Raw genomic sequence first — 22657 nt, forward strand, 5'->3', positions numbered from 1 at the left:
TGAATGTGCCTGCAGCTTTATGCATGGCTGCTTTTGTTTCTAGGAGAGAGAGTGAGGCCAGGAAGTGGCGCTGTCACGTCAGAGCGTCTGGGTGTTTGATGTGCTCATCAGTGTTGCAGCTCGCCATCCTGGGGGACTGCATTCCACCTCAGAGCCTTTCCCTGCCTTCCGGCCGGCAGTGCAAGGTTATCATACATGATAGTCCTTCCCAGCATGGGCCAGCTACACTGGATCTTAGCCAAAAGGCCAGGAAGCGAAGCGACATCTGACCGCTGCTCTCATTTGCATTCCTCTGGCTCCCGTAAGGTGCCAGCCCCTTGCGCTGCCTCCCTCGCCTCCCTCGGCTGACCATCACGCAGCCCTGTGCCAGCCCTGTGCCAGCCCTCCTCCTCCTGAGGAGGCAGCATTTTAGATGAGGCTTTGTCCTGAAACGTCTTGCTTGCACGGGCAGGAGGCAGGATTTCAACCCCGGTCCGTGTGATGTCAACTCATGAGGGAGGCGTGAGGCTGTCCTTGGATCTGGGGGGCATCCCTGCTGTTCGAGGGGTTCAGAGGAGACCCCAGCGAATGGTCACAAAGGAGGCCCTGGCACTGGTGGTTGGGAGGTGCTGGGGATCCTTTTCCTGGGAGTACTTGTAGGCAAGACATGGCCCATCTGCTGGGGGCACGGATGGGCCGTCATGACCCCAGGTCCTGCTGGGGGGCAGGGTGGCCAGTGGTGAGGAGTTGCAGGGACCCATGTGCGGCCCGTGTGTCCCTGCCCCCTGCCCTCCCAGAGATACATATTCTTCAAGACGCCGCGGGAGGTGAAGCCCCCCGAGGACCTGCAGGACCTGGGCGTGCGCTTCCTGCAGCCCTTTGTGAACCTGCTGTCCAAGGGCACCTACTGGTGGATGAACGCCTTCATCAAGACTGCCCACAAGAAGCCCATCGACCTGCGGGCCATCGGGAAGCTGCCCATTGCCATGCGGGCCCTCACCAACTACCGGCGGCTCTGCGAAGCCTTCGACGCCCAGGCGGTCAGTGGGGTCAAGGCGCGGCACCCATTGCCCTCCTTCCAGTGCAGAATCACACACGGGAGCCTCAGAAAGCGTTGGGGCGAGCCCCTGGTGGGACGGGTCGGGTAACTGAGGCCCGGCAAAGGGAAGAGGCGTGCCCTAAGGCACACTGGTGAGCCTGCGAGAGTTCACAGAGCAGTCATGCTGGAGTGGCCATCTGGTCCACTGTCCGGATGGGGAGACTGAGGCCTTGAGAAGGGACGGTCCCACTGGCCTCCCCCATACCCTGTGCTCTTTTTTCTGGAGCTCAGTGACTTGACGTGAAGGGCAGAGGGGTTAGTGGCCTGATCCTAACAATAACTCTGTGAGTGCGGCCAGGCGTGGATCACTCCATGGCACTGCACACCGGGAATAAACGGAGGCCCCAGGAAAAGCTGAACCTGCCCAGAGCTGGCGCATGGCTGCCAGTGGCAGAGCCCAGTCCAATGTTGTGCCCTGGAACCCCAGGAGACACCAAGGCAGACCTGGTGACAAGGTCGTGAGTGTGGCACATGCGCCCCACATCGCCCCTGACCAGCTGAGCCACCCTGATCAGTCATCTGGCCTCAGTTTCCCCATCTAGCCCGTGTTGGGGTTGATAGCCTCCACCCAGCCATGCACCTGGTGGTTCCATGATTGCTTCCTAGTGTTCACCTATTTGCAGAGGACATGGCCACTGGGTTTCCCCAGACAGAAGGAGCCAGGGGCGTCCCGGGAGGCAAGGTGCTGTCGTGAATGAACCCTCAACCCCTCTGACCCAGCCTTTGGTCTCTCTGGGCAGCGGAAGGATGCACAGAGCCCGCAGGGTGCCCGGGCTATCTGGCGGGCTCTCTGCCACGCCTTTGGGAGACGCCTGGTCCTCAGCAGCACCTTCCGCATTCTGGCCGACCTGCTGGGCTTCGCCGGGCCACTGTGCATCTTTGGGATCGTGGACCACCTGGGGAAGGAGAACCACGTCTTCCAGCCCAAGGTAGGCCACCCTGGGGGAAAGGCAGGACACCTTCTACAAGGTTCTCAGCTGTGCATGAGAGTGATTGAGGCCAAAGTGTGTGAGCCACAGCCACACAGGGCTGGGGAGCACCTTACATGTGGACAGAGCCTGCATAGAAGTGCCATGGCCCAGGAGTTCGATGCGGCCCTATGCCCCTCTCCCCCGTCACTGCTGTGCTACCTCTCTGGGCTGTGAAGTCGTTGGGAAAGTTGCAGGAAGTGCATTTGTTGACTCAGCATCTAGAGTTTCCATGATGGCTGCAGTTGTTAGTTTTTAGTTGATGTTATCTGGATAAACTCAAAATAACCTTCCAGGGCTCTGTCGCCTTCAGCTCTTCAGATCTCACGGTTCGGCAGGGGTGTCTTGGGGCTGCTGAGGGGAGGGGGGCCCTCCACAGTCAGGGTGTCTTCTCTCACTCTGAGGCTCCTTCAAAGCTACCCCAGGTTGATGAGTATGTAGGACCTTCTCATTAAGATTTCTTCTTCAAAATAGGGGTCCATGGCTTAAAATGACACCTGTTAGACCAGGTGATGTCCAGTGGTCTTTGCAGCTGTCAAGGTGCTATGAACAGAACCTTGCTGGACCAGAGACACAGAACACCGTTTCTGGAGGTCATTTCCCCACTCATGGCAATCACAGCCACTTCGGGCTCAGGGGTCCTTCTTTGGTCCATTCCTTTGTGCCTCTTGGGTTTATGTGGCCACACAATGGAAAGCGGTTCACTCCTAATGAGACTCAGAGTTTTATTCACCCAGTGAGGCCGTCAGTATAGCATCTTCATCACAGCCACTCCGAAAACAATGCAGAGACTTTGCAACTGGGGCTCTTAATAATTTAGAACACCGCCCGCGCAATGTTAACTCATCTCAGGACTCCAAAGTCGCCAACGGCAGCTAATCCTCAGGAGGTTTGTGTTAATTTTCCTGGAGATGTTATGAGTCAGCTAAGCATCCTGGGTTACATGAGATACGTGACACAGGACACGTGTGTGTCTGAATCGTTCAGCCAGTGTTTATCGAACCCTACTTACTGTGTGCCAGACCTGTGGGAACATGTGGGGCATGGTTACAGTAGCAGCCACTTATGGACAGCTTAACACAGACCTGACTATGTGCACAAGTTACCCATGTGTCACTGAATCCCTAAAACAGCCCTGGCAGTAGTTTTTTGTTGAGATATCATTTCCCATACTAGACAACTCATGAGATACATATTCGTATCCCCATTTTATAGATGAGAAACTTTTTTTAAAAGATTTATTTATTTATTTGAGAGGCAGAGATACAGACACACAGAGAGAGGTTGAGAGAGAGAGGTCTTCCATCCGCTGGTTCACTCTCCAAATGGCCGCAATAGCTGGAGCCGGGCTGATCCGAAGCCAGGAGCTAGGAGCTTCCTCTGGGTCTCCCATGTGGGTGCAGTGGCTCAAGTACCTGGGCCATCCTCCACTGCCTTCCCAGGCCATCAGCAGGGGAGCTGGATTGGAAGTGGAGCCACCAGGACACGAACCGACACCCATATGGGATCCACAGCACTGGCCCCTAGATGAGAAACTTGAGATGCAGAGAGATTAGCTAATTTTCCCCAGGGTCTCCCAGTTAGTAACTGAGTCAGGTTTGAATCCAAATCTCTCCTACTCCACGGTCTGGGCTCTTAAAACCAAGGTGCTAAATTGACTATTACTATCAAGCCCTTGCTTCTAGCTACAAGAACTATGAAATCCAATGGGGGAGAAAAAAATCTAAATAAATATTTTTATACTGTGTGCTACATCTGATGTTTAGGAGGATTGGCAGGGAAGTGGGTGACAAACTCAGCCAGAGGCCGTGGACCCCTTCTTAGAGGAGGGAGTATTTGAATGGGGCCTTGGTGGGAAAGTAGGAGTTGGCCATGCTGAGGTGGACAGATTTCCTTTTCAATCAAGAAAAGAGGACTCTTTTTGCTTATTTAGATTTTTGATGGCCTTTGGGGCTTTGTCTGGCTTTTTGAGCCTCTAGACTTAGTCCAAAAAGGAAGGGGTGAGTGACTGCTTCTCTTGTCCCCAGGAGTGTCACCCCCAGCGCTAAGCTGACCACCAGTGACCCCAGAATTCTCTGCAATGACGCTCCGCAGCAGCACGGAGCACAGTGGTAGTCCTAGGGGGAGGTGACCCCAGCCATGGCCCTTCATGGCCTCTCCATGCCACCTTCTTCCAGAGCTTGGCAGCCTGTGCCAAGGATCTGGCGAGACAGCGCTTAGGATCTGAGCTGTCTGAAGGTCACCTGGCCATCCTGTTCTTCCCTCTCTGTACGCAGACCCTGGGTTTATTGCTCTCTCATTGGAATGCTCTCGTCCCAGTTACTTATCAGCACATAAATCCCAGAGACAGATGGCCCTGCCTCAGTGGCAGCGGCCCTTATCAGATTTACTCTTTGTTCCTGCCGCCCAAATGCAATCAGCAAATTTCTGACTTAGAAACGAGAGTGGAAAATAAATACGGCCTCCCGTGCCCACAACAAAGCACTATCCATCCCGTGGTTGCCTGGGATGGGGCTTCATTCTCCCCTGGGCTTCTGAGCCCAGAAAATAGGGAAAAAGCGGTCACTGACCGAGGTCATTTCATTCATCTCCCTGCCTCCTAGCGGCTCTCACCCCGAGAGTGGGGCGCTATTCTGGTCCCCATTACAAGTCATGGGGAACTTCCTTCTGTCTGACCTGGATGTATCCTGATGCAGCCTGGGCGCCTACGCTGCCTCGCTGGCCCTGGCTCTCCTGTTCTCTCCTCCCTCCCAGGACACTCTCGCTGGCAGCAAAGGCATCACCCTCTGCATCCCCCATGGTCAACAGCTGATGTCTTCAGTTACTGAGAGAGTCCGTGCCCTGCCAGATCTGTGATGCTCCTGCCCGCCCTGCCATTCCCCAGGGAAGCTGGGCGCCAGGCGGGGCTCCGCCCACCAGCCAGCTCTTTCCAGCCCTCTCTCCCGCCCAACCCCCATCCCAATCTGTCGCCTGCAACGGAAGGCCACTGCTCTGGCTGGAGGCTGAGAAACTGGATTCGTACAGAATGGCTGGGGTCTGAGACCTGCCGGCACCACTCTGGGCTATCGGCTGAGCCGGGGAAAGAAAGAACAGGGTTTGATTTCAGAGCCGAAGCTTTAAAGGCCTCTGATGCTCAGTGGAAAGGCACGAGTGGCTTTGTGGGCGTGTGTGTGCTTGTTCGCGAATGACTTCTCATGGGGATACTTCTGGGTCTGTTGTCCCTGTCTCTCTCAGTGTGTGTGTGTGGGGGGGGCATGTTTGTGGCTCTCACTATGGGTGACTTAATGAGCTTACTTCTGTTTGTGTTTCTGTGACTCTGTGGGCTGGCCTCTTCATCACACTGCCCATGCAGCTGTCCTGGAGTGCTTGCCTTCATGTCACTAACCTCTTCTTAGCCACCAAGACTCTGCTCAAATGTTGCCTCCTGCAGGAAGCCTTCCTTGGTTGAATTAGATGCTTCTCTTTAGTGCTCCTTGAACATCCAGTGCTTCCACCATCAAAGCGCTCTGTGTCTCTTTCCCCAGCTTGACCCTGAGTCCCCTGAGAAAGCAACCGCAGTTGTCTGACCTCTGTGTCTGCAGCACCCAACACCCAGCCTGACACACAGGAGACATGGAAGAAATGATCATACAATGAATAATGCAGAAGTTACCATGCCTTGAGCGCTATGTCCACAAATTCTTTTTTATATGCCTTGTGATGGTGAATCCTCATAACCCTTTGCCGTAGAAGCCCTGCCTCCTAGCTTAATTTCACAGATGAGGAAACTGAGGAACTTGCCCAATGACACAAGGCTGATCTCTGATGAGTCATGATTTGAACACGGATATGGCTGACCTCCAAGTCCAGCTCTTGAATGCATCAGATGGCTGTGGGTGGGTGAGTGGTGTGCTGGTCCCCAGATGGCCAAGGCCAGTTCTTGTGTTTCCCCAGGACCTCCCGGGCCACTCCACTTTTGCCCCTGCCAGCACCAGAGGCAAGGGTCCCTGGGATACTTAGCTCCTGAGAGCAAGGGAAGGGTCCTTTCCAGGCACGCCTGTGGTCAGACAGGGACAACGGGGACCAGGACTGTAGAGGCGGGAGTGCTGGGTTCCCGTCCCACCTCTGCAGCTCACTCTCCCGAGGCTCATTCACAGCCCTAGCTGCAAAATGGGGACATGTGTGACAACTTCTGTAGACAGTGCAGTGCCGTGATGACTGCCGGCGCTGATTCTCTCTGTAAAGTGTGTATGGAGCATGGCTGGCAGAACCCTGGAAACCAATGCAGTTTCTTCCCCGAGAGACAGGGAGAACCAGCACTGGGCATTTGGTCTTCCAAACCGTCGACCTTCCACCGAATGTCGAGCTGCGGGTCCTTGGCCTTTTCCCTCCTGCCAGGGTGCCTTCGGGGTGCTGCCCAGAACCCTCCCTCCCTCACCTCCTCCCTCCCCCCGGGCGCTCATCTCCCCACGCTTCGCCAGGGCCTGCCTTCCTGGGGCAGCATCCCAGGCCTCTTGGCGAGTCTAGATGTATTCATGTGTCTGTTTGACAGAGAACGATAGAGACAAAGAGATCTTCCATCTGCTGGCTCACTCCTCAAGTGGCTGCCACAGTCAGGGCTGGTCCAGGCTGAAACCCGGAGTCAGGAATTCCGTTCAGGTCTCCCACATGCGTAGCAGGGACCCAAGCACTTGGGCCATCTTCCGTTGCTTCTCCAGACCTGTTAGCAGAGAGCTGGATCGGAAGTGGAGCAGCCGGGACTCAAACCTGCTTCCTTATGGGATGCTGCTATTGCAGGTGGCGCCTTAATCTGCTGCACCACAGCGCTGGCTCCCTGGTACTCCCTTCTTCATTGGAAAGTCAGCTGTTGCAGGCTCCATACCTTTGGAACTGTTTGAAGAGATCTGATGGTGACCTAATGACTTTTACTAGCTAGGACATTTTCATTTCAACCCATCACAAAAGTCTTGATCCACAGGCGTGCGGTTTTCTGACCCCAGGGCCTATGCATTGTGGAAAGCAGGGTGCAGAGGTCAGGGTTTTGTCTCTGGAGCTGCGAAAAGCTGTTGCTTTGTTTAAAATGTGCAAATATTTAACAACTACAACCCGCAGTCTGTCTGCCCAGCACACGGGATCAGTTGCCATTTGCAGCGCTCGGCCCCCAGCCTCGGTGTTTCGCGATCACTGTTAGCGCAGCACGCGTGCAGCGTTCGTGTGCTGGAGAGCTTTTGTGACATCGGTGTTCTTGGGTGCGGGGTGTTCCTACGTGTACAGCAGCCCGCCGAGCCCTCCCCCAGGCTGGGCGCACACATGGGCTTTGCAGTCTCCTCGGCTCTACCCCAGAAATAAGCATCTTTGTGCGCACAGCCGTTCCCTTCTGTAAAGCGTCCTCTTTGGGATGAATGTCCATGATGTGCTTTACCGCTGTAAAATAATGGACTCCGTCCTCTGGGGCCGGGTCTCAGCAGAGGAGGGCGGTGGGAGGGAGAAGAACCCCAGGGCAGGTTAGACAGGGCCAGGTTTTCCGAAGCCCACAGGCCTGCATTTCCCGCCCGGACCAGCCAAATGGGCAGCGCCTCCATCCTGGGCCACTCAAGGCAAAGGGTTGAGTGAGGCCTCTGCAGAGTCTGGGGTGGTTTTGGCCTCCGACAGGCTCATATTGGCGTGCTGTCCCCTGCCCACATGTGGCCTCGGGCCAGCCACTTACCCAAGTCGGAACCTCATTTCCTCCTGTGTGAAGCGGGGCTAGGCACAGCATCTGGGGATTGCGAGAATGGAGTTCTGCGCATGCCCAACACTGTCTCCTCCCCTTCCACCCCGCCCCCGCAGCCTCAGCTTAAGGCCCATTCTGCTACTTTCAGCCCACGCCCACCTTCTGCCTTCCACGTCCTCGCTGTGCCTCCCTCTGGTACACTGGTGATGGAACCGAGCACAGGGGCTCTAGGCCTCGGGGGGCCCTCTTGCATGTACCCTTGGGTCACCTCCCTGTGCCGTCCCCAACAGGGAGAGACCCCCATCCCACAGAACCTGGGAGAGACCTTGCGGTACACATGACCAGGAGGCATTGAGGGCTGGCAGCAGGGCCTCTGTTAAACCAAGAGGTGAAGTCTTGTTCTCCCCCCAGGAATCCCCGCAGCCAAGTTCCAGGAATTTCTAACTCAAGGAAAAGACCTCCCTGCAGCCCTGGGCCAGCGGGATCCTGGCGGTGGACATGCCCCCGGCTCCCCTGCAGCCGCTCCCAGCTCAGGAAGGGGAGCCTGTGTGTTTGGGAAACACTGCAGCAGGGCCACGGGCTTAGCAGGATCATGGCTTCCTGGGAGCTACTGAGGCTGCATTTGGAAACAGAGGCATGCTGCACCCTGGTGTCTTGAGCAACAGAGCCCAAGAGTTTGCTTTCCAGCACTGTTTATCGTCGGAGATCTTGCTGGAAGTGCAGCCAGGGAGCCTGAAATGCCAAAGAGCTCCTGGGGCACCCGAGGCTGGGAGGGCTTGGGTCTGACTCGTCTCTGTCTACTGTGAGTGGGGAGCCTGGCTTGGCCATGGTGTCCACTGGCTCCTTCTGCCCAGAAGCCCCCGTGGCACAGGCTGCTGGTGAGCATGGGCCAAGGCCTCTGGCTGCCTGTGCGTCCATAGCAGAGCAGGTGCAGCGGGGGCGTGGCTCCGGCGCCTCCAGGTCGGGCTGCTCTGTGGTTGACCCTGTTTATTCCTGCCCCACTCAGAAGGTGCTCTCTTGGGCTTGGTGGCCACGGTGCGGAGAGTCACCTCCATGGGCCTTGGGCTAGAAGTGGATCCCCTTCTGGTCCCCTAAGTGGGAAGAGGGAGGGGAATATAGGCAACCCCCGTAGGTAGAAGAATGCTGAGTGGGGTTTTCGCCTGTGGACAGTTGCGCAGGCTTATAGGCAGGGAGCGTCTTGCAGGTCTCCGGGTCCTTGTGGCACAGCCGTGTGTATTGATGGTGGGTGTGCGCTGGCACAGCCGTGTGTACAGCCAGGGGTACCGGGTGCCATGTGGCTGCCAATGACAGCTGCCTCTGAACTCGTCTTTCCGACAGACGCAGTTTCTCGGGGTTTACTTCGTCTCCTCGCAAGAGTTCCTTGCGAATGCCTACGTCTTAGCCGTGCTCCTCTTCCTCGCCCTCCTGCTGCAGAGAACGTTCCTGCAGGCATCCTACTACGTCGCCATCGAGACCGGGATCAACTTGCGTGGCGCCATCCAGGTACTCAGGTGTCAGTTCTCTCACTTCACGAAAGCCACATTATTCATCTTCTTGGACCCTCAAGAGTAATTCTGCTGTGAGATTCTTTCTCACTGTCCTTTGACGGTGCCTTGGAACAATACCCATAGGCAAAGCAGTGTGGGCCAATGGCGAGCGTCCTGGGCTGGGCTTGGGAAACGCAGGAGCTCAAGCCCTGGTTCTGCTGTGGACCAGATCTGAGATGTCTCCTTGCCCAACCCTTGGACCTGGCAGACATCACCAATCCATCACAGCACCCTTCCCTGTGAGTGCAGATGCAACCTCAGAATCCTTCTCTAGATACTGTTCCAGAGTTCTGCTACCAGCCAGTCTTCCTTAGGTGCAAAACTAGAGTTGTGAAAGACATGCCAGGTCTACATGGCCTCTACTGCCTAACCATTGGGTCCCTGAGGTCTGTGTCTGGCCTGACAGATCCTTGGAGGCTCAGGCTCTTGGTCTTGCCATCTGTGGCTTCGTTCTTAGAGTCGGTTGGAAGGGTGAGCAAAATCCAAGCATGTTCAGGGTTCCTTGGGAGCAGGTGGTGATGGCAGTTGTGCAAATCTCAGTGTTTGCACTAGAATTTTGGGTCAGCTATGAGAGACCCTACATGACAATACTTTCAGTAGGATACAAGTTTGCTAATTTTTCACGTTGAGTCAGGGCTGGTCCAGCAGCTGCACAGTCATCAGAGACCCAGGCTCTTTCCCTGATGTTGCTCTTCCAGGATTATTTATTTATTTTTAAGATTTATTCATTTATTTGAAAGGTGAAGTCCAGAGATAGGGAGAAGGATGGAAAGAGAGAGGTTCTATCCACAAGTGGCTGCCTGGGCCATGCTGTAGCCACAGCATGGGTCTCCCACATGGATGCAGGGGTCCGAGGACCTGGGCCATCTTCTGCTGCTTTCCCAGGCACATCAGCAGGGAGTTGGATCACAAGTGGAGCAACCAGGGCCTGAACCTGCAGGTAGCAGTTCAACCTACTGCACCACAGCACCGGCGCCTCTGTCAGCCTTCTTAGGTGACTTTTGTCTCATGGTGCAGGGTGGCTCTGGAACTGTTGCTGTCACGTTTGCATTGAAACTAGCAAGAAGGGACAAGAGGAGCGAATGATGCTCCTTTGTTTCGGGGCAGGTGTAGGGTCGAATACTGTTCCCTTTTAAAATCCTGATGCGGAAGTTGCACATACCCTGTCTCACCCCAGCGGTGAGAAACTGACCGGAAGTCCAGGCCCAGAGGCTGGAAGGTGCAGTTTCTATTCTTGACACTCATGCATGTCCCCTGCTGGAAATCCCTGTGGTGCAAAAGGGAGGATGGATGTTGAGGGGTAGCTGGAGATTCGGCCATACTCAGGGACTGCTATAAAGTTGAGGCAAGATCCCAAAGCTACCTCGTTTAAAAACGTTCTTCAAAATTATTAACATTGACTGCTCCTGTGGGAGCCAAGATCAAAGACTTTACAGAAAAGTGACCCAGAGGAAAAGGGGCTAGCCTGGACTGGAGACAGTGTCAGGAACCCAGCTCTGGCTATCTCAGTGTACAGTCCCTGTGAATGGTGGCCCCTGAAGTTGGACAGCGCACAACCTGTACAGCTGTACATGACAGCACCGCCCATACGAATGGTTTTTCATGGGAGAAGCGAACATTTCCTCAGGATATCATCATATGAGGATGGTGGAATGAGCCCAAAAAAATGTAAGACACTGTAAGATCTGTGGGGGCTCAGAGACAGGAGGCATCAAACTATTTCTCAGTATAGAAATGCTCTCTAAAAATTCCAGCCTCCGCTCAGACCCCTTCAGTCAGGCAGACTCACACACGGACAGCACGGACAGCAGCCACTTTTTTTTTTTCAACTTTTATTTAATGAATATAGATTTCCAAAGTACAGCTTATGGATTACATTGGCTTCCCCCCACCCCAATGACTTCCCTCCCACCCGCAACCCTCCCCTTTCCCGCTCTCTCTCCCCTTCCATTCTTATCAAGATTCATTTTCAATTTTCTTATATACAGAAGATCAGTTTAGTATACACTAAGTAAAGATTTCAACAGTTTGCACCCACATAGAAACACAAAGTGAAAAATGCTGTTTGAGTACTCGTTATAGCATTAAATCACAATGTACAGCACATTAAGGACAGAGATCCTACATGAGGAGTAAGTGCACAGTGACTCCTGTTGTTGACTTTACAAATTGACACTCCTGTTTATGGCATCAGTAATCTCCCTATGCTCCAGTCATGAGTTTCCAAGGCTATGGAAGCCTTTTGAGTTCACTGACTCTTATCTTATTTAGACAAGGTCATAGTCAAAGTGGAAGTTCTCTCCTCCCTTCAGAGAAAGGTACCTCCTTCTTTGAAGACCTGTTCTTTCCACTGGGATCTCACTCACAGAGATCTTTCATTTAGGTCCTTTTTTTTTGCCAGAGTGTCTTGGCTTTCCATGCCTGAAATACTCTCATGGGCTTTTCAGCCAGATCCGAATGCCTTTAGGGCTGATTCTGAGGCCAGAGTGCTGTTTAGGACATCCGCCATTCTATGAGTCCAGCAGCCACTTTTGAAGTTGGACAGTTCTGTGATGAAACCTACTTTGTACTTGTAAGTCATAAATCACGCACCAACCCAGCATTTTCCAATTACACTAAAAGAGCCAAAAATGTTTTTTTAATGTGTTAGACTATAATTGCTTTATCAAACTGTTTAAATCTTTTGCATTAATAAGAGAGACTAATTCACCTGCCACCAAAAGGAAATACTAGCATTAATTATGAAAACAGATTAGGAAAGAGAAAACTTTCTTCCCTTCAGAGATTTCCAGAAAATTATTTACAGAAAACTTACCCTTATCAAGGAGAGTTTGTTTCTTCATGAGTTTAAGAATAATCATGCGTTTTGTATGAAAAGTGATTAAGCAAAATTACTGAGTTTCATATAATATTTTTAAAAATACACCAGCTACCATTTGGTTATACATTTCCAAGTGGCATTACTTAATAGTGCTCCATTTGATAGATGTCTCCCTGTCCCTACTACAGTGAACCAGGGGACAAGCCTTTGAAGCCTGGTCCTGCATGACCCAGAAGGTGCATAGATTTGTCCAAAATACTATTGCCATTACCATTATTTTAAAGCTTGCCCGTGGTACATATCAACTCATCAAAATATAGAATAGCTTCATGCTTCAGGAAAACCTGATGCACACAAAAGCCCGGGTTACACAAAAGATGAATCAAGGGCTGGCAATCCACTTTACACCAGGCGGATTTCATTCAAGAGCAGGCACCCCTCAGACATTTAAGCCAGGAATGCATTTTCCCTTGTTCAGGTGCACATGGCCTGAAAATCTCCCTGGGAGGCACAGTCACTCTGTGCAGAATGATTGGGTTTTTTAGGCTCAGGGAAAGCTACTACCATGGCTGCACCCCAGCTGCCCTGTGGCAGCCCTGGGGGTGCCTGGACTCCAGGAAGGCGCTGGGGTGATCGACACTCAAGGCCAAGTCTCCCATCAGCCAGGCGCAAGCCTTGCATTATCGCAGGGCTCAACTGTGACAACTCGTGGCTCCAGCAGGGACCCCTTCCCCGGGGGGGAGGTGATGGCCACAGTAAACCCGCCGGCCGCCCGCACTTCATCATTCTTACGGCTCTGAAGTGTGTTCTCCACCAGCCCCTCATAAATCAAGAATACAACTGGACATGAAGATCTGCTTTGAAGATTTAAGAGCTAATTAAGTCCCGTCCCCCGGGGGAGAGGCCTCGCTGGCTGAGGAAGTAGTTTGCCATGCTGGCGTGGGTCCTCACCCAAATGCTGCCTCCTGGGCTTCCTGAATCTTGGACAAAGCCCCTTACGCCCCTGAGTCTCCCTGCCTTCCCCAGCACCACTGTGATCCAGTGCCCCCAGCGGCGCTGTCCAGGGGCTCTGTGGGGCTGGGGGGGGTGATATCTGAGAAGCCCCCCAGGGTGCTGAGGACAGTGGTGATGGTGACAAATGTGAAATGTTCTGCTCTCATTTCCAGACCAAGATTTACAATAAAATTATGCACCTGTCCACCTCCAACCTGTCCATGGGGGAGATGACTGCCGGGCAGATCTGTAACCTGGTGGCCATTGACACCAACCAGCTCATGTGGTTTTTCTTCTTGTGCCCAAACCTCTGGGCTATGCCAGTACAGGTACCCGGTGTGGGCTTGTGGTGGGTGGGAGGTAGGGGGAGGACTGCAGCCCCCCTGCATTTCAGCATCTTCCATTCCATCCTTACCTGTACCTTCCATCCCCGTGGGGTCTCCATGGGGTGCACCCCTGGGTCCTTGTACATTCCCCTCCCCTGCAGGCAGGGTATAATGATCATCATCTCTCTTGGTGGTCAGAGAAGCCCATCTTATTAAGACTTGTAGAATGCAACCATCCATAACTAAACTATAGCAAAATCATACGCAGAGCACTCTCGTGGACATTAGAAATTACATTGCTGCAAAATACTTAATTACATTGAGAAGTGTCTGTGACATATCTGAAGCAAAAAGAGTGAATTACAAGATAGCGTGTGCAGTGTGCAATTCCTCCTAAATTGGAATTCATGTTTGTATACCTTTGCACAGCTTCCCACGGAGAAAAGAACAAGAAGGCTGCGTGCTGGGGTTACAAGTCATTTTTATTTTCTTTGTGTTGCCAAAGTCTTCAGGAAACATGGATTATTTGGGGGAATGTGCAAGTGATATTTTCAAAGGGCAGGCAAGCTTTTGGGCCAGCTCAGGAGGAGGCACTTTGTCCCCCGGTGCTATGGGAGAATCAGAAGCTGAAACCCAGACTTTATTCCTGGAGAGCCTCCAGGTTCCACTCCAGTGTAGCAGTGAGTGTCCACACTTGCACAGGACTGACCGACTCCAGTCTTTACCCTCTCCGAGCCTCAGTTCCTCATCTGTGACATGGGGATGTTTCCTGCACTCTGAACTTGCTGTGCTGACTCAGAGTGGCGTGCCCAGCAGAGGGGTCCCTCAGGAAGTGCCAGTTCCCGCTCCTGTGCACGTGTTTGGAATGAGCGAAGTTGTGCCAACCCAGAACCCATTGCTTCTTGAGAGGCAGGTTTGGTCCTCTTTACCTGTAAGGCTTAGAATTAGAAGATATTTAAGGGAAATGGGAGAGACTCACACAGGGAGAAAACTGGGCTAAATGGGCTAGATGGGGAAGGCAGCTGATGTCCATTCGCACAAGGATGGGCGTATGTGACATCCCACATCCAGGACCCCTCACCATGCTGCCAAGATAGATAGATCAGTGACCCCAGAAGCTGTCCAAAGGCCTGGAAAGCTCATCAGATAGGCTCACAGCCTTCTAGCGCCAAGACTGCTCTATCTATCGTGCCCCTGAACAACCCGTCTCATCCGACCTCATCCACCAAGCCTGCTGCACTGAGATCCTGACCATTGTTTGTTGCACCTGTGTCTCTGCGGATGGGACTGACTGCCAACCCCTAGCCTGTGCCAGCCCTACCCCGGCCCCTCTCACCTGTGTTGCTTGACCCCACAACCAGGGGCTGGGGTGTGTGGGGAGGTTTTTACCTCCACTGAGAGTTGACCTTGCTTATTCATGAAGTATCAGTTGCTTTTGGCATTTTTAATTCATCAAAGGCTCTATCTTTGCAACTTAGAAATTTGACCCACATCGAAGATCCAGTGCTGCTACTGTGAGTGGACACAATCCCTATCCCAGTGCAGAGGCTGTGCCTGGCCAGGATTCTGCCTGCAGCCCTGTTGGCCACAGGCACACACAGCCTTTTCTCATCGCAGTTAGCTCCGGAGCCCCTTTCCGGTGCAAGCCCCAAGGGCTCTCCTTGGTTCCTTATCTTTTTCTTGGACACATACATTTTTTAAGAACAGCATTGTTGAGATAGAATGCACTCATGTAGAGACTGTACAATTCAGTGCTTTCAGAATATTCACAGAGTTTTGCTGCCATCAGCACAAATTGAGTACATTTTCTTTTTTTTTAAAAAAAGACTTATTTATTTTATCTGAAAGTCAGAGTTACACAGAGGAGAGGCAGAGAGAGAGGTCTTCCATCTGCTGGCTCACTCTCCAGTTGGCCGCAATGGTGGGGTTGTGCTGATCCGAAGCCAGGAGCTTCTTCCGGATCTCCCATGCAGGTGCAGGGAGACCTTTCTCAGGCCATAAGTAGAGAGCTGGATCGGAAGAGGGGCAGCTGAGACACGAAGTGGTGCCCATAGGGGATGCCAGTGCTGCAGGTGGAAGCTTAGCCTACCTGCTACACCACAGCACCAGTCCCTACAAACACTTTTGAAAAATCTGATGAAACTTTCTCAGAAAAGCCAATGCTGTTCACACGCGTGCCTGCAATTAGGGGGGCTTCAGGAGCCCCTCCGAAGTTTATCAAGGACACTCGGCGGTGGTGGCCACCTCTGTGTTTCCATATCCATGGGCTTCTGGGGCCCAGATAAGGCAGGAATCTTACCCTGGGCCTCACAGTGAGCCAAGAGCCGCACCACAGCTAGGTGGCCCCTTTCTGCGGTTCCCTGTGGCAGGTTCTCCTGAGACTTGTTGCTTTGTCCCTTTACGGGGGCTCAGCTGCGTTGTTCCTCCAGCTCTATGCCAGGCACATTGTAGGCGCTCGGCACAGACCTTTGTTTAACCTCACAGCAGTGCTGCACACTGAGCCTCATAACCGCCACTGCAAAAGTGAAGACGCTTGCCCATGGCTGCACTGCTGATGGGTACTGAGGCTGCATTCGCACCCAGAGCCGTAGACTCCAGGGACCATGATTTCCTAGTCCATGAATAGGAGACAAAACAGGTCCTCACCTTTGCTTTGCGCACTGGGAATCTCTGATTTCTGGCATTCTCCCCGTGACAGCCATTCAGACTCCTGCAGAGAAGATGAATGGACCAAGGAGTCTGGGGAGCAGGAGGGTGGGCCCCTGCCCCAGCCACCGCCGGGCCCTTGGAGGTGATACAGGCACAAGCACTGATCCCCGGAGGTGCCCTGTTAGTGACCCCAGGAGCCTCCTTGTCCAGCACAGCCCCTGCCAGCTGAAGCATCCCCTGTTGCCTCCGCTTAAGCAAAGCTAAGAAAGGACTGTATTCCAGGAGAACTTTCCAGAAGGTGGATGGGGCTGGCCAGCAGGGGTGGGAGGTTCCTCATCTCCTAGCACTCTCTGCCCAAGCAGGCCTGCATTTAACATCAGTTAAGCCCTGGGAGGCAGGTGGTGGAGGGGTTGCTTCCCAACCTCTCAGCTACCTGCCAAGGCAGGAGGCTTTCTGGAATGAATGCCAAGTGTAGAGCCCCCACCCACACCCACACCGCCGTCCTTGAGCTGGTGCAGGGAGTGCACTGTGAAGCTGGTGTGGGGCTCAGGAATAGCAGGGCCAAGTCAGGAGGCCTTTTCCCTCTTTTTTTTTTTTTTAAGATTTATTTATTAGAGAGGCAGAGTTACAGACAGAGGGAAACAAAGAGGATCTTCCATCCACTGGTTCACCCCCCAAATGGCTGCAGCAGCCAGAGCTGGGCCAATCCAAAGCCAGGAACCTGGAGCTTCTTCTAGGTCTTCCATGTGGGTGCAGGAACCTAAGCACTTAGGACATCTTCCACTGCTTTCCCAGGCCATAGCAGAGAGCTGGATCAGAAGTGGCGCAGCTGGGACTTGAACCAGTGCCCATATGGGGTATCGGCACTGCAGGCGGCGGCCTTACCTGCTACACCACAGCACCGGCCCCTTTCCCCTCTTTTATAAACCAGAGAGCGCAGCCCGTCTGTCCTTGAAGAATCCCTGTCTTTAGAGATGCTTGTCTTTGAAGGCAACCTGAGAAGCCGTCATCCCGGTGCCGTGCAGTGGGCACTGGTGAGAGTCAGTTACACTTCCCATAAATATTCACAAGTAGGCAGTCATTTACATAAAGCTAGAAACAAAACATTCTTCAGATTCACTGAGAAAGTGAAGAGGCCAGGAGCCTGAGAGGGAAGAGCAGTCTCTCCGACCCCGGGCTGCTGGTCAGGCCCGGATGCAGGGCCTCTGCCCCTTTGCTCCTGTGTCATTTTGCCCCGGTGAGAGTGGAAAGTCGGCCCTGACAGCCAGCTGTCACCCTCACAGTGCCGACTTCCGTCTTTGAAGTAGACTTGGAGAGGGCGGACGGACACTCAGCCAGCCTCGCAGAGAGGCAGTCACCAGGCTTGGTGCCAGCCCAGAAACTCGGCTGTGGCCAGAGCCCGTCTCACGAACCCCTCCTTCCCAAATCGCTCCCTCACCCCCTCCCCTGCTCCCCTCCCCAAGGCAGTTGGGAAAACCTGGGCACCCAGGCATATCCCACTCTGGGGCCCGGGAAAGGGGGCATGTTGCCAGCTTCCCAGGGCAGCAGCCAGATGAAGGGAACGCTGCCCTGGCCCCTTCCTCAGATCATCGTGGGTGTGATCCTCCTCTACTACATCCTGGGAGTCAGCGCCTTGATTGGAGCAGCGGTCATCATTCTGCTGGCCCCCGTCCAGTACTTCGTGGCCACCAAGCTCTCGCAAGCCCAGCGGAGCACCCTGGTGAGTGTGCAAGGGAGTGCGCATGTCCTCTTATCCCAGCCACGCCCCGGGTCTGCCTGCCCCCCTGCCACTGACAGCAGCGGGTCACACCCCTGCTGACCTCAGGTAAGTCCCTTCACGGGCCAGGCCTGGGAAATGGGGTTCACGGAAGGAGCAGGGGGGCGGCGAGAGCACTGACTTGGTGCCTCCCTCTCGGGTTGGGGGCAGGAGGCGGGGCGGACGACGCTTCCCTCTGACGCAGCACCGCCCACAGGAGTATTCCAACGAGAGGCTGAAGCAGACCAACGAGATGCTGCGTGGCATCAAGCTGCTCAAGCTGTACGCCTGGGAGAACATCTTCTGCGCTCGGGTGGAGCTGACCCGCAGGAAGGAGATGACCAGCCTCAAGGCCTTCGCTGTCTACACCTCCATCTCCAGTGAGTCCTGGCTGCGGCTGCTGCTGGGATAGGGAGCCAGGGTTTGGGTGACAGGAGTGCAGGAGGCTTTGGGGATCAAACCCTAGGGGGTAGCTGAGCCCCCCGAAATCACAGTGTCCCCCATTCATTTATCCAGCAAAACGGGTACTGAGTTGCGCTACATACTGAGCACTGTGCTGGCATTCAGAATACACTGGGGAGGAGAACACACGAGGTCTCCACGCCCCACAGCTGATATGGATGGCCAGGCGGCAGCCAGCAAATACACAGCCATGGTTTTGCACTAACAGTGGGGACTTCTCATAAGTCAGATGGAGCTGCCCCTGCCCTGGGTAGCTACGAGGGAGTTTCTGTGTCCATGAACCCTGCAGAAGAAACTTCAGTCATCCTTAAAGATCAGAAGCCCACGCTGGGGGCCTCTCAAGTGTGGGCTCTGAATTTATATTAACCAAATGGTTGAGGAGCCCTAAGCCAAGGAAACGCTGGTAAGGTTCCTAGGGTCCCAGGAGACAGATGTTAAAACTACGTCACAGGCACTGTGGGACTCCTCTAGCAGTGAGCTAACAATAAAGAATCAAACTCCTTCAGAGAACAACGCTCCCCAGAGAACTAGTCCCTCAATATCTGGAGATGATAGCATCGTCTAAAAGAAAGAATGAAATAAGCCTATTTAAAGAGCAAAAAGTAGATATAAAATCCATAAGGCAAGCTAGGAAAGTATGAGGATAAAACCATCAAATGAGCTTCCATAAGTTAAAACTTCAGTTACTGAAATTCATTAAGGAAGTAGTGGACGGAGTGAGAGCCTCTGGAGGTCAGGCGGTCCGTGGGGTCATCACAGCTGGTCTCGTGGCTTCACAGACCCATCCCCTAGCGGTTACCTCCCAAGCACGCAGTGGGTATGTGGAGATGTAGCAGCTCCAAAATCCCATGCTGGTTCCCTGACAGTCCAGCGTAAGAGCTGTAATGGGCAGAAAGCCCAGTGGACAAGAGAGAGAGAGAGAGAGCATGCAGAGGAAATGAACAGACATAGCTGAAGAGAGAATTTCTTATTTGGGATACAGGTCTGTGGGAATTACACAGAAGGTGGCAAGGAGAGAAAGTGGGCAAGACTTTCTGCCATCTACAAGGACCATTTTACAAATGGGAAACTGAGGCCAGAGGCGGCAGGGGGGGTGTTTCTCAAGGTCACTCCTGAGGTTAGCAGCATGCTCAGATGAGATCCTCTGATGCCTCCCAACTCCCAGAGTAGTGCTATTTTTCCACCATGAGCTGAGCACGAAGGGACACCCTTGGGAGGCTGGTTTTACTTAACCTGGGCTCTTTCAGAATGGGAATAGAGGGGGAAATTAGGAAAGGTTGTTGACCACCTTCCCCAGCTGTGCTGGGAAGAGTCACCCGTGAGGCAGGTGGGAGGGCAGTAGTGGGTGGGCAGTGCTGGGACTGTCTCTCAGGCAGGCTTGAAGCCTCATGAAGAATGAGACAGCCGCTCAGGTCTTCTGTGTGTTCCAGGTGTCCATGCTGCCTAGAGGAGCCGAGGGCCACCCTCCAACACAGGGGTTCCCACAGGGCAGGGCTGCCACTGAGCATCCCAGGTGTTGGGCCTCCCTGAATCCAGCCAGACCATGGTGTCCCATGGCTCTAGTGGGGACCCTGGTCCAGTCATTGTCAGGCACAAGGCCCTCCACTGTGCATGGCACAAGCCGTGGGGTCTTTCTGCAGGAAGTCTTGCCAGGGTTGATTTTCTGAGACCGGGGCTATGGGCACGGCCGACAGCCATTGCTTCCCAGGTTCCTCACCACCAAGACACTCCAAGTTCTGGGTCTCTCCCCTTTATCCTCATCCCTGGCCCTGGGCTGCTCCCAGGCTATGCACTCTGTAAGATGGAAAATGCAGTAAGAACATTTAGGGAGCCCAGAAAAGCCAGGGTCCCCACCTGTCAGCGGTCGCCTGAGGGCTGGTTCTACTAGCCGTAGTCCTACTGGTTTGGTTTTGTTTTAAGATGTTTGTTTTATTTGAAAGAGTTAGAGAGAGGCCGAGAGAGAGAGAGAGAGAGGGAGAGAGAGAGAGAGAGAGAGAGATGTCTTCCATCCACTGGTTAACTCCCTGAGATGGCCACAATGGCTGGAGCTTCACCAATCTAAAGCCAGGAGCCAGGGGCTGCTTCCAGGTTTCCCACACAGGTGTAGGGGCCTAAGGACTTGGGCCATTTTCTGCTGCTTTCCCAGGCCACAGCAGAGAGCTGGATGGGAAGAAGAGCAGCCAGGACTTAAACTGGCACCCATATGGGATGCCGGCACTGCAGGCGGCAGCTTTACCTGCTATGCCGCAGCGCCAGTCCCGCCCCACTGTTTATTCCTGTGGACAGTCCCTTGAGGGCCACAGCAGTGGGAACAACTGGCTTCCCCGATAGGCAGGGGACTTCCTGTCTCAGCACGCGCACAGCAGGCTGGGGTCGGCAGGCTCACTGCTGCTGAGATGGAGAGGGCAGGGAAGCAGCAAGGTAATCAGGGGCACTGTGTCCCCAAGAGTCCTGGGGTCGGGGAGCTCTGCACTCACTTCTTGCCTTCCCAGTGGCAGTCTGGGACAAGTTTTCCTATGTAAACAACAACTCAATGTGCCCAGGTGCCCAGGCTAGCCCATCAGAGCCTATGTAGCCCATGCTGTTTGTCCCACGGAGGCCCTCAGAGGCCAGGCCACAGCTCCATGACAGGCCTGGGGCCAGCAGGACCTGAGCGCAGGAGGTTTTACATTATTCAGAGCTGGATGACTCTGGAAGGAGCAAGGGGGCTCTGGAGCCACCAAGCAGACAGCTGCCCAGGGCCTGTCACCTGTGCAGGGGACCTGGAGGGATCCACCAGCAGCCAGGTTGGCCCCTGGAAGAAGGGTGTGGGGAAGCAAAGGCAAGGGAAGGAAAGAACTGTCCGGGCGAGCTGTGGGAGCCAAGTGCTGTTTGCTCAGGGTGTTTGCTCTTCCTGGGATGTGTTCCTTTCTGCTAGGCAGCAGCGGGAGAGGGACAGAGGGGCGGGGGTCGGGACACCTCCCGGCTGCACCTGCTTCGTGTATGTGTTCCTTTCCCTCCTCCTGGACTTCCGTTCCTCTGTTACCAGGGCTCAGGACACAGGTCATTAAGGCTAAAGTAATGGGAGTCTCATGTTCTTCCACTGGCGCCAGTCACAGGGTGCAAACCGCAGAGGAGCCCTGGAGTCACATTTCCTGGTCTGCCTGTCCTGGTGCGGTGTGCGGGTCCTCCATCTGCTTGTCTGTGCACCTTGGAGGCAGACTGTCGGGCGGAGGAGTTGACCTCCAGCCCTCTGTCTGCCTGCAGGGGCCCTGAGAGCTCTTCGGTATGGAGCCCCAAGCCCTGCAGGACACTGGTATCCCTAGTATCCCCGACAGCAAAATCTGGAGTCCGTAGTTCCTCGAAGGATGGCAAGTGAGCCCCTGTGTGTGCAGCGCCCTGTGCGAAGCACCAGGAAGGCTGCGAGGGACAGCAAGATGTTCCTCCCGCTCTCAACAAGAAGTCAGAGCTGGCATGCACAGATTACGGTGGCAGCGGGCTCTGGCCGGCTGCCTAGCAAATCGGATGGCGCTTCGTCCTCGTCACAACTCTGAGATGTGCTGCTCTCCTGCCCCATTTCACAGCAGCCAGGACTGGGGCCCCCGTGAAATGCCTCACCGAGGTCTCAGCCAGTAATGGCAGAGCACCGAGCAAGAAGCCCGTGGGCTGGAAGTGCACACAGAGGTTCACGCAGGCGACCACTGGGCTGCATCGTGCATGAAGGGTGTTGACGAGTGAAAGATAAAGTGCGAGAAGGCTGGTGACATGTGCTGTGGCCCCTCCCTCTCGAAGTCCGTTTGATCCCTAATCCACGCAGAAGCAGTAACTCCAAGGGTTTCCTCTGTATTTGAGGACCAACTTTGCAGAGGTGACAAAAGGGCTCTAGATCCACCAGTCAGCCAACTAAGATGCTGCCAGTCCGTTCTGTCCATGTGCAGCTCGCATTCCAGAGCCCTTTCTCTGTGCCAGGCCTCGCAGAGGGCAAGGGCATTAAAGAGGAAGTGAGCACGGTCCTGGCGCTCACAGTCTTACAGGTGGCTGGCTGTGCCCATGACCAATGGCTGTGCATGGGGTCAGAGCCATGGGGTCTGCTCCAAATGCCTCTGTTTGTCTTTCTGTGAGACTCGCCTGGCCCTGTGTCTTTGGATTCTTTCCTTCTCTCAGCCACTTATTTAACTGAGCACTTACTATGTGCCAGGCCTTGGGGATGCAGTCGTGAGAAGACACAGTAAGTCCCAGCCTGCAGATTGCTTACCGCCTGCCTGCTAGGGAAGGCAGACATGGAGCGGTGTCTTGAAGACAAGAGCAGAAAGGGATACTCGCGGCAGCCAGGAGAGTTATGAGGGTTAGGGAAGGCTCCTCAGAGGTGAGGCCCACAGCTGAGTG

General features: G+C 54.1%; 1 protein-coding gene across 3 annotated transcripts in view; it reads left to right on the forward strand.

Moving 5' to 3' along the window:
- Nucleotides 1–22657, forward strand: part of ABCC8 (ATP binding cassette subfamily C member 8) — a 77874-nt gene that overhangs the window by 14071 nt on the left and 41146 nt on the right. For all 3 annotated transcript variants that reach the window (XM_089310873.1, XM_089310879.1, XM_089310890.1), the window contains exons 5-10: nucleotides 777–1019; nucleotides 1819–2007; nucleotides 9077–9241; nucleotides 13273–13428; nucleotides 17660–17794; nucleotides 18048–18210. In XM_089310873.1, the coding sequence (XP_089166999.1) occupies nucleotides 777–1019; nucleotides 1819–2007; nucleotides 9077–9241; nucleotides 13273–13428; nucleotides 17660–17794; nucleotides 18048–18210 (1051 nt within the window). The remainder of the gene's footprint in view (nucleotides 1–776; nucleotides 1020–1818; nucleotides 2008–9076; nucleotides 9242–13272; nucleotides 13429–17659; nucleotides 17795–18047; nucleotides 18211–22657) is intronic.

This window comes from Oryctolagus cuniculus, chromosome 1, assembly GCF_051225735.1.
Source record: "Oryctolagus cuniculus isolate XC-2025 breed Fujian yellow rabbit chromosome 1, ASM5122573v1, whole genome shotgun sequence".
NCBI lineage: Eukaryota > Metazoa > Chordata > Mammalia > Lagomorpha > Leporidae > Oryctolagus > Oryctolagus cuniculus.